This window comes from Ictalurus punctatus, chromosome 20, assembly GCF_001660625.3.
Source record: "Ictalurus punctatus breed USDA103 chromosome 20, Coco_2.0, whole genome shotgun sequence".
Taxonomy (NCBI): domain Eukaryota; kingdom Metazoa; phylum Chordata; class Actinopteri; order Siluriformes; family Ictaluridae; genus Ictalurus; species Ictalurus punctatus.
In genome coordinates this window covers 24,200,880-24,212,726 of record NC_030435.2, presented here as the reverse complement: position 1 = coordinate 24,212,726, position 11,847 = coordinate 24,200,880, and the positions used below count along the sequence as shown (strand labels likewise).

The 11,847-nt window shown below is 40.6% G+C and overlaps 2 protein-coding genes across 2 annotated transcripts in view; one reads left to right on the top strand and one right to left on the bottom strand.

The window, feature by feature from the left end:
• Positions 1-336, top strand: part of fam131aa (family with sequence similarity 131 member Aa) — a 13,358-nt gene extending 13,022 nt beyond the window's left edge. The window contains exon 5 of the mRNA XM_053673819.1: positions 1-336. This exon is cut by the window's left edge and continues 510 nt beyond it. The gene's annotated coding sequence lies outside the window, so the exon portion shown is untranslated.
• A 1,386-nt stretch (positions 337-1,722) lies between these two features.
• The window catches only part of clcn2a (chloride channel, voltage-sensitive 2a), a 49,020-nt gene continuing 38,895 nt past the window's right edge, over positions 1,723-11,847 (bottom strand). Inside the window, exons 16-23 of the mRNA XM_047162556.2 lie at positions 11,388-11,521; positions 10,686-10,867; positions 10,321-10,429; positions 10,068-10,114; positions 9,645-9,683; positions 8,960-9,079; positions 8,731-8,817; positions 1,723-8,492 (exon numbers count right to left, since the gene is read on the bottom strand). Of these exons, the coding sequence (XP_047018512.1) occupies positions 8,082-8,492; positions 8,731-8,817; positions 8,960-9,079; positions 9,645-9,683; positions 10,068-10,114; positions 10,321-10,429; positions 10,686-10,867; positions 11,388-11,521 (1,129 nt within the window). The 3' untranslated portion in view covers positions 1,723-8,081. The remainder of the gene's footprint in view (positions 8,493-8,730; positions 8,818-8,959; positions 9,080-9,644; positions 9,684-10,067; positions 10,115-10,320; positions 10,430-10,685; positions 10,868-11,387; positions 11,522-11,847) is intronic.

The following is an 11,847-nucleotide window of genomic DNA, read 5'->3' as shown; positions in this document are numbered from 1 at the left end:
CCCTCAGTCTGTCAATTATCTGGACATCATCTGGTGAACAGATCAGTGGACACATTTATCTCCTCTTTCAGCTCCATTGTCTTCTTCTTCTCCTTCTCTCTTTCCGATTTCTCCACGCAGTGACCGTATCGTCATTAAAAACGAGGGATCGGTTCAGGAGTTTTCAAGGTTAATAGTCGGAGGAAGTCTGAGGACGCTGTAGGAAGTCGTATCACATACCATGATGACAGAAGTGCTTCTAACGGCTCTTTATTTTCATTTGATAGTGTATGGGAAATGGGCATTACAGACCATATATAGGACATGGGTGTTATGAGATATATATATATATATATATATATATATATATATATATATATAGGAAGTGAACGTTCTAAACCCGTTAAAAGTTAACATGGCATTTTTACGTATAAACACCTGTGCTTGGCCCCTTTTCATTTAGTAAAAGATTTTAATTTGACCTACAGTATATCCACTTCGACACCGAATATCGTTTTGACGCAACGTCCCAAACTTTCATGCAACTTTTAAATCTTCTGCACATTTTCCACTGCTGAGTTTATCGTATCGTATCAGCTGAGCGGAACAATCGCTGCGAGGAATTTGGGCTTCGACACACGGAAACGCATTACTACAATCACTGTGTGATGTCGTACCTCAGAAAAACGATACGTTCCTTTTCTGCTCTCTCTCTCTCTCTCTCTCTCTCTCTCTCTCTCTCTCTCTCTCTCTCTCTCTCTCTCTGTCTCTCCTTCTCTCTCCTCCTCGTTTGCGTTTCTGCTCCACTGTGATGTGAAAAAGTTTCCTGTCGGCTGCCGAATGAAAAGGTTTCCGAGGCGACGCGAGTCTCCGTGACCTCGAGACACAGCAGGTCTACAGCGAGATCGTGATGGAACGCTCCAGAACACGGGCAGTAGAACCTCATGGACGTGCATGACGCGCCACAGTGAAGTTACAGTACACTCGTGATCCATAATCGACGTGGCATTATTCTGTAAACGTGGCCTGGTGATGTCACCGTGTGTGTTTGTGAGTGGGACGTGACGTTCGACGTGCAATCTTTTTTTTTTTTTTTTCTCGTTTTTTTTTTTTGTTCGTTTTAAAAAAAAAAAAAATCCTTTGTATAAGAACATATTTGGGAATTGCATTGATCACGTGATTGCATTAAAGTGGATGGGTGTATATTTCATCTCCCGGTTTCTGTTTCCAATGGAGCGAGAAGTCAAAGACAAAATTTAAAGTTGAAATTTATTATTTTTTTTTTACTGATGTACATAAAAAAAAAAAAAAAAAAACAACAACAAAAAAAAACAACAACCCCAAAATGTATTTTTTTCTTTGTGAAAAATAATGGCAACTGTTGATTCCATATGCATATCCTCTATATGTACAGGCCACGTGTGCTGGATTCATACACATTTTTACGAAATGTCATTTCTGTACAGGCTTTTAGCAATCAGGGACACGAGTGCAGACTTATTGCTTAACTCTACGTTAAATGTGCAGTAGATTAGCGTTCAGTACAATACAAGACAAGCCTGATTTAATAGCACATGAACAGCTGAATGGAGAACAGTGACCATTTTTTTTTTTTTTTTTTTTTTTTTTTTTTAAACATGAATCTGCAATCTAACGGTGACACAGCAGCCGGGAACAGCAGGATATAATCAGTGATGTCCTTGATAATGACTTTGCACAGAAAGACAAAGCATTTCTGTTAAAAAAAAAAAAAAAAAAAAAGAAAAGAAAAGGGGGAGGGGAGAGAATCTGTCCGCAACACCAGTGTTTAAAGTGAAAAGTTATTAGAGGTCATTCTAGCAAGTGATGGTTAAAACTTTAAAGGTACGATTCGTACGTTTTAATAATGTCCCATGACCTCTAATGATCACATGATTTTAAAGAAAATTGCATTCGCAGTTCTCGTACCTTTTCTAGCTGATTTTAAAGCTTCTCTTGAAATGTTTCTGGCCCAGAAATTAGCCAAGATTGGGCAATGACACAACTGCGAAACTGCTACGTTAAAAATAAAAATGGGGTTTTTTTGGGATGGTGTCAGTAAAAATATTACCTCAAAGAACGTTGCCCTTTTGTCAGAAAAGGTTACTGGAACTGAGGAAGAACCTTTTTACGAAAGAGAAACCCTTTTCAGATGCTAAACGGACCGTTCTTTCCCTAATGTGGCTAGTTACATTGAATGATTTAGTTTGCTAGCCGCTTGGCTAAACGGTGTGCAAGCTAGCACGCTAGATAACGTTAGCATAACGCTTCATTCGTTCTGAAAGCGATAGGAATGTTATTTTACAAACTCTTCGCAGGAATTAATTAAAACTAAAATGCTCACAATGCATTGTGGGTAATACACACACACACACACACAGTTGCTTGTCTAGCAAGAATAAATCCTGTTATACAGTACGCGAGTTTCAACGGAGTTTCAGTCCGTTACAGCTATCGAGAACAATTAGCATGTGCAAAAAAACTCATTTAAACTCATGTTCTTTATGACATAGCATCTACGGACACCATCCCGAATGATCTAAAATGTTTTCTCAACAGTCGTGGAAGGATTCGGTAAAATAAATTCTTAACTCTTCTCTTAAGCACTAGTGTTTGGGACACATCCTAAATCTCATGGCTGGGTAACACTTTATTTTAAAAAGGGGTTGTGATAGCTGATTAATAAGGTTAATTAGAGCTAGCTAAATTCATCCCATAATGGCATTGCTAGCAAGCTAACGTCAGCACAGGAGATAATTGCTAGCTCGGTAAAGTCATATCATGTGGGAATTGATCTGAGAACGATACAGCTAGCTACGTCGAGTTACCAAAGAAAGTTAATGCTAGCTAGGTAAATTTATCACGGGATGATGTTGCTATTTAGATAAAGTTATAAAATGAGGACATCGCTAGATAGCCGTTGTCATCACGGGAGATTAGTGACGGCGATCTTAAATATTCCGCTTAAAATAAAGTGTTATCCATCCGAGCGTCACAAGTACACAGAAACATGAATCATACGTCATTTTCATAGCACAATCAATCCAAAACGACATTCGAAGACTTAATAATCTTATTAGGCAAGCATTAGTTGCAAGAATATAAATGATTATTGCACAGTTGGTTTAAGAAAAATAAAATAAAAAAATAAATAAAAAGCCTTGCAGCTGAAATTTAGTTCTAATATGCAGGCTGCAATCAAAGTGCATATGAAGGCAGGTAAGATACGATTAAATACAACCCGCTCCAGGTGAAATGTACAGTACAGGTGAGGGGTTTAAGGGAGAACGTTAGCAGCAGAGTGGAGTATGGCCTAAAAACATCACTACAGCCGCTAGCATACTGTAGACATGTGCCGATATCTTGTCTCAATTCCGTTTACCTTTTATCATGCTGGTTAGTTTTGTAACACCGTTAAATAGCGTTAGCTAATTGTTTTTTTTTTTTTTCATACCGAAAATACGAAGAACGCACTTCCTGTGAGAAATGTGATCGTCGAGCTAGTTTGTATTTAAAAAACAAAAACAAAACAAAAACCCCGAACAAAGACACGAGAACAGAAATACTCCTGAGTTTGAGACGCGCTGCAGTAGCGCATTTAGTGCTAGCAGCTTCAAGTTAAAGTTATCACACAAGTTAAATGCTAGCTAGCGAAAGTTAAAACAGAACATTAATGCTAGCTAGCTAAAGTTACCACAGGAGATTATTGCTAGCTAAAGATACCACAGAAGGTTACTATTATCTAGCTAGCTTGCTCTTCCACACTTCTTATCTGTTTTTTTTTTAGGGTTAGGATTAGGCTAGCCCTTGCCCTAGCCTAGTTTTATCTGTCTCCGTATTTCTCTTCTTAGCTCGAACACACACACACACACAGACAGTGTTAACTAACAACAAACACCATATGGCAAGAATGTAAAGAAAACACTTGTGTTTCTGGGGAAAAATGTTCTTCTTGAGTTATCTTATAAAAAGAAACATGAGAAACACTGGCTAGTTAGGTAAAGTTAGCACAGCAGAGTATTGCTAGCTAGCTAATGCTACCTCAGGAGGTTATAGCTAGTTCGCTAAAGTTACCACAGAAGTTTATTGCTAGCTAGATAAAGTTATGGCTAGCTAAAATTACTATAGCTAGCTAAATTTAAAACAGAAGGTTATTACTAGCTAGCTTAAGTTACTCCAAGAGGTCCATGATGGCTAACTAATTACCACAGATTATTGCTAGCTAAATAAAATTATCATATGAGGTTATTGCTAGCTATTTAAATCAGCTAACAGGAATCTGACACCTGACAAAAGTCAGAACAGACCTCTTGTACAAGCGCTGCTTGTACAAAATGAACAGATATTAGATACCCATTTCAGAATTTCTTTTCCTCCATAAAATGTAAAATGCAGCTCCATGTACAAGTGCCAACCAGCATGTCGTCAACATGTGTGTCAAATCAACATTTTGCAGCTTTCGCTTTCTTCAGTAGTGGAACTCAACATGAGCATGAGGATGGAGATGTTAGCTAGCTTAATGTAGCCGTGGAAACAACTTTTGTCAATATACGAACACAAATATGGCTCTTAAAACATTCTAGAACATCAAGAAACATGCTAGCTATCATGACATTATAATTATCAACAATTACAACATCATGCATTTTGAATATAATATAATTATATATAAGTGATTATCGGCACATGCCTACCGTACTGTATGGTGCAATTTACAGTGTAACTACAATTGCTGTTAAATACACGCTGTTTTAAAGGAACTGAAACATTGCAGCTTTGACCGAATCCGGTCTCGGAGGTAAAAAATTCACGGTATTACTTCAAGTACCTGATGAAGAGCTTTTGCATGTAAATAAAGTTAGGTAGCACGTCTAATCTGACTTAAGACCTCAGCGTACTTATCGCAGAGACCAAACTACCTTCAGGAGTTCTCGTTGCAGTTTCGTAATATACTACAGTACTGTAGGTGGCGCTGTGAAAATTTAAGTCCGGTCATTGCAAAGCTGAATCGAGTGCCCAAGCTGATTCATTCCCAGATAGATTGATTTTGAGGAGTGGGGATCTTCTTCCTGTAGTCCTGGACGTTTTCATAAAATTTGAACAGCGCCACCTGCAGGACGGAAGAACTCGTACATCACGGCCAATACGAAACGGGAGACAGCATACAACCTTGCAAGCTTACAAACTCATGAAGGTGGTTTTGTTTTCGCACAACACTCGCAGATGTTCTCTCCACGTTAAGTACGCTGAGGCTTTCACTAGTGGACTTAAAAAGGACGTAAAGTGGACATCCTGTGATTTGGGCGTCTGCATGCACGTGATAATGAATCTCTCCGGGTCTAGACTTCCACGATCCTAAATCCAAAATTTCACCGCTTTGCACGTGAAAGTGTTTGTGTGTGTGTGTGTGTGTGTGTGTGTGTGTGTGGGTGCAAAAACTTTTGCACAAGGATCAGCATATATAAAACTGTGCTTTTCCAAATCAGCCATCGTTCCAAGTACCGAAGGACCCAACAGCTGGTTTTGGTTCCAGCTCAAGATCGGCAGGAACGGAAACCAATGCATGGTATTAGGGGGCGGAGCTATCAATACAACACAGTATGTTCAGTATGTTTAATTTCTAAAAATACAAACAGAAATAACATTGTTTTGGCTTTAAAAAAAAATAAAAAAATTCATATGGGATGTGACTAGAGGGATATATTTCTGGTTAAGGTACAGTTACCACAGGAGACTACTGCTAGCTAGCAAAGGTTAGTACAGGAGGTTATTGCTTGCTAGCTTGCTAGTCTAGGAAACATGAGCCTACTCCTGAAAAAACGTCAGTCAAGCTCAAATATTAGTAAAACTTTTAATAGCGTATAACACATAGCGGGTTTCTCTTTTTATAACACGAACGTTCTTGTCATATTTTGGTGAAAAATTGGTTAACTTAAAGTTACAACAGGAAGTTATTGCTTGCTAGCTAGCTAACCTAGCTAACATTGTAGAAACACAGCACAAAGAAAAATACAAGTAGTAATTTTTTTTTATTGCATTGTTAACGTTTTTACAAAGGTATTCTTGTTTAATTGCAGTGTAATTTTGTTAACAATAAGCTAACTTAGGTCAATTTAGGAGATTATTGTTAGCTAGGTAAATTTAGCGAGCTAACCTAGCAAGCCAGAAACCAACTGCTGATGAAAGATGGAACAACAGTCAGATCTCCAAATCTCTACATTGTAATAGTATTTAGATAATATTATATTATAAGAGATCGTCAACTTTGTTTGAAATTTAAAAAAAAAAAAAAGTTATTTTAATTTATTGTTGTATTGTATTTTTGTTGACGAGCAGTTGTTTTCATTACTGCAGACGACATTGCTAGTTAGCCCAAGTTACAATAGGACGTTATTGTTTGCTAGCTAACCTAAATATATTTAGTTTGTTATTTAATCATACGTTTTTGTGTGTTGCTAAAACATAGAAGAGCATAGTTAGCTCGCTAATCTCACCGGGCTGTAATTGAAATGATATTTATTATGTTACGGTGTGGATTTGTAGTGATTATGTCGTTGAAGAATCGCTGGTGGAAAAAAAAGCTAATCTTTTTTATCCACCTGTATTCTTTCTGCCGATATGAGCTGGCGAACCAAAGGGCCAATCCAATCAGGCGAAGGAACGATGCTAATCTGAAGATCTACCTTGTCATCCTTTACAACGTGTGTGTGTGTTTGTCTATTTATCACGTTTCATTAGACCTCCTGATTTACGCTGGCTATCCGCTTTCAGCTAGCGCGAGTACCGTTGACGCTAATTACAACGCGGTGAAAAAATTCTGCCCTTCGGCCTCGTTCGCTCTTTGTGTTGTTTCTCTTTCGATCCACCTCTCCTCTTCCTCTTCCTCTTCCTCTTCACGCCGTTCTTCCCGCCATTCTTTGTCTCGCCGTCCGTTTTGCTGCGTCTTTTCTTCTCTCCGGTCGTCACTGCGGCGATTAAGTGGCTAAATTTAGAGCCAAATTGTAGCTTAGCTCTCGGAGACAGATGAAAAGTGTCGGCTCCAGATGGGGGATGTGGGTTCTGTGTGCAGCTGAGTCACACACTTCAGTTATGCAAAGACACACACACACTCACACTCACACACCATTCCTCCTTTCATAATCTGATATTCATTCTGACACTTAAATATGGCCATGCGCCAATAACCCATTGCAATATTTGTCACCGTAGCTGCTTTAAAATATTGGCACCCTGCCTGGGTAGGCTGCTTCTTTCTTTCTTTCTTTTCTTTTTTTTTTTTTTTTTCGGCCAGCGTTTGTGCTCCTGACATAAAGTGTGTCCAACTCCCCAAGGGCCGCTGAAAAGTATCAAACCCATAATTCTGTTTATCAGCTGCCTCTCCGATACGATGTTGTTCATGATCATATTCGATAGCATCGGAACATACCTACTACATATCGTCAATGCTGTGGCGTCTATACATTCGGTTCTCACTCGGACGTGCGCCTCGGCGTTTATACGCTCCTCCTCGACCCTGAATTCACCCAGCGTTCACACTGGAAAGCGATAAGATGCTCGAGTCACGCCTTTTTGGTTTTACGGTTTATCACCGTGGGTTTTATAAAAATGCATTTTTGTTTAACTTATTTGAATATTGTTCACATCACATGCTGTTACATTAACAGCTGCGTGCTTCTGTTAGCATTAGCATCCCTTTACTTGCTAGCGTTCATCCTCCCAGACTGATAGATTCTTCTTGCATCACGCAGCTATTTAGCAATATTAAACATTAACCATGTGCTTTTTCCAATTTTCGCTTGTATTAGCAACAGTGATGCCTGCTAGGTGTCCGGCCAATTTAGTTTTTGTTTTTTCCACGTTATCGGCACTGGAAACGAATTCAATATGACCGCCTACAGGTTTAGAGTGGAATTTAATGGCGCTAATTAGATAGATTCACTGCGTCTTACGGATTAGCATAACACGAAGGAACATAGATCGCGTGCTGCCATTTTGTCGCTTGCTAGTGTGACGGCAGGGTCGTGTGCATGAATGTCCCAGTATGTTAGATTCGATAGTGTGCGTTAAATAACAAACAGCAGCCGTCATTCCGGCTGGTTCGCCGTGTTTGACGGGTTAACCTTGCATGTTAGGTCCTCGCTTTGGCCCGAGCCGGTTTCCTCGGCCGGTTCGGAAAAGTTTTCTGAAATGTTCTCGAGCTCCGACTGGGTCTCCTCCACCACCGAGGTTTCTGATTGGTCTTCGCTGTGTAAGACCTCGGTGCAGTCCGTCTCGTTCAGCACGCTGCTCTCGGACGGATGCTCCAGCTCGTCGCAGAGCTCGGCGGCTGTTTTGGGTTCCCGTGGCAACGACAGGCTCTTGTGCCGACTCCAGAGCTTGTGGAGCTCGGTTACTTCGGAAACGCTGCTGCTGGTGCCGCTGTCACGGAAACTGGCCAGAGGGGGGCGAACTTTCACGCCTGTGACCGTTACAGAGCCCTCAATGGCTTTGCGTAGCTACAAAAATGGAAAACGTAAATATATTCACATAAATTATGTATTTATATATGTATATGTATATCAGATGTATTAGTTTCGATCTGTCATTGTCACTGCAGTGTGCATCATTAAGATTTTTAACTGTCTGTCTCAAATGTGGGAAAAAAATTGTATGAAATGAGTAAAATGTCGGATTAGTGTTTGCTAATTTATGAAATAACTCAAATTAACTTTTTTTATGAATTAAAGAACACACCTCTTTCAGCGAGACCACTCCGACGAGTCTCCCGGTGCTCGTGACGTAAGCGTGATCCAGACCGAGCAGTGAGAAAATGGTGTGCGTCTGCGTTTACAGACAAAATAACAAAACACAGTTTAGGAAACGCGTTTGCATACGAAATTCAACACAACAGGGCATTCGCGTTTATATTTATGTATTAATTTACATACAAGAGAGCTAGCGAATCGTATGCAGGCGAGCTTACTTTGTGCAAAGACGTGCGTTCGACGAGCTGGAAGGGGGCGGGGTCTATCTTGCAGTTGTTAAAGCAGACGGCTTCTTCCAGCTGTTGCTCCTCCCACTCAGCTATCTGGGGTAAAGACATCTTTAAGTCAGAAAAAAGTGGGTTAGTTTACAAAAACGTAACACCTCTCATGCTAATTCGCTCTTCTTCCTTTCGACAGAATTTGTGATGGGTTTTCCATTTCGAGAAGGGAATCTAGCTTTCACTCACTAAGTTAGCTTCCCCTTAGCTACTTAATGTTTACTTGCTAGGCTAGCTTTTGCTTTCTGGGTTAGCTTTTTCTAGCTAGCTTTCACTAGCTAGGGTTTTGCTTACTAGGTTAGTTTTTGATTGCTAGGTTTTAGCTTTCAATCATCAGGTTAACTTTCACTCGCTAGATTATTATTTTTTTTTTGTTTAGAGTTAAAGCTTCTGTCTAGAAGATTTCATTTTCAGATCCTGCTAATCTCTTGTAAACCATTTCCAATTGGTCGACGACTTCAGAGAATCTGACCGTAAACGCCCGTACGCACTGTAAACATAAGAGCAGGTCTGCGTGAGAGTGGAGTTACTTTAAACGCTCATATATATTCTGTGTACAGCGGTTAAATAAATGAACATGAGAGCTGTTTGTGCTGTAATGTGTGTGTTAGCCTGAGACGCTAACCTCTGCTGTCGACATGTCATCCTCGACGGTAGGGGCTTCCTTAAATCATACCAATCAGAGGGAGGGAAAAAACAAAACAAAACAAAACATAACTCTTAAATAATACCGCCCACTTCTTAAATAAACTAGCAAGAGCAACACATGATATTAGCATGTTTATACACCCTAGCTAGCACAGTGTTGTTGTAGTTTATAGTTTAGCGTGTACATGCTAGGTTAGCTTTTGATGCCTAGGTTAACATTTGCTTTCTACATTAGCTTTCGATTGTCAGGTTAGCATTCAGCATGTAGCTAACTTTTACTCACAAAGTAAAGAGTGCTGTTAATCAGAAAGATGATTATGTTTATTATATACCATAGTCGGCGAATTTATCTGTAATCACAGGTGTGTCATCAGCTGTTTCTTCTAAAAGACAACCTTACCTCTACCTGCTCCTTCACCAGTTCTCCAGAGGACAGACTCGGAGAACCTGAATCAACAGAGGAAAAAGGAGGACGCTAAAGAGTCGCGTGTGTAGACGAGAGGCCTGTAATGTGCCTGAATTCTGATTGGTCAGAAGAGAAGGTGTAGATTTAATTTTCTGTAATAGTTAGCTGCGGTGTAAGAGGAATAAAACTCTTGGGTATATGCTGTTGTAGGAAAAGAATCAACTCGAGGGTGTAGCTGTGTACGTACTGTTCAGGGTGTCGGTGTTGCTGATGGACGACACGGTCTTCAGCGCGGACTTGAGGGGAATCTGGGAGTTGGTGAGCGTCGGACTGTACGAGGATTCCTCTGTGGAAATCTACCGGAAAAAAAGAAAACCGGTTAACGTCGATAATTAACACAAACGAAGAGCAGATAATTGGTTAATAAACAGAAACTATTAACAAAACAAGAAAGAAATCCCACCGACTTTACATAAAACGCACCGAAAACGATCCTTTATGAAAAGCTGAAAGGGGGCGGAGCTTTAGAACTTTCTGATTGGTGCACTAACACGAAAAACTTTGCAGCGATCCGTAAAATCCCGACTTCGTCTTTTCCCCACGGTGTCTTACCAGGAAGCGGACTCCGCGGCCAGCGCTGGGTGAGGAATTCTGGGAAAACGACGAGGGGACGTGGGCGCCGTTGTCCTGCGCTCGTTCCCTCAGGTACTCCAACCGTCGGCCGCGACCGAGCTGCTCCGAGAGCAGAAACTGCAGCTGAGAACGCTCGATAGAGCCGAGCAGGATCATCGACTCTAAACGTGAAGAGGAACCGAAGAAAAATACGGAGACACGCGATGAGACATGATGCAAAAAAAGAGTCTGTAAGAGTAAACTCTTATTTATCATGTTTGTTTTAAATAACACTAAATTTGCTCAATCTGGTGGAAAGCTAGCAGAGTATTAAGAAGAAATAATTCATAGCTGTGTGTCTATTAACAAAAATAACATTCATTCTGTCTTGGAGTTTCATCAAATATATATTGAGGAAAAAGAGATGCAGGTTTGAGGGCAGTGTGTTGCCATAACAACCGAAAAACGGATTTGTTTCATATTATTTTCGGCAAAGTGCGCACATTTTAAAGTTGTGCGTGTGCGTGTGTGTGTGTGTGTGTGTGTGTTTTAAGAGTGATTTGAAATCCCTGTTTAAATCGTCACCGTGTTGATCTGTTTCTCTCATTCACGCAGATGTGCGCCTGGTCCTGTGGTATGGGAATGAAGATGGTCGCCGAGTGGACCGACGTTACTATGAGCACTTTGTTAGCGCAGTCTCACCTTTAGACTCCACAAGAGCGAGAGTTTTCAGCTGCCCGGTCACCAGCGCCTCCTGCACGTCCCGGTACGTCGAGGACAGCGTGATGAAACGGACGTCTCGCACCATGATGTCCTCCACTCGGATATTATACTTCCTACAGAGTGAGGGAACAAAAAACTGGAATTCATGAGCTTTTTAAAAACTCAGGACTGAAACGTTTTACACCACGGCGCTCTCGAGTTCTGGACTGTGATTGGTCAGAAGAGAAGGCGTGGATTAATTTTCTATAACAGCAGCTCTGACAGTAGCGCAGCTGCACATCACATTTAGACGTTTATTTAATCAACGTTTACGGAAGGAGTCTCCAGTGTCAGCGCGGTGTAACAGTCAGAGGTGAAGCTGGAACTTTACCATTTCCACATCTTCAGCACAGAGTTTACACTCCTCTACTGTCTCTCACCAACAATAAAGACAAATTGC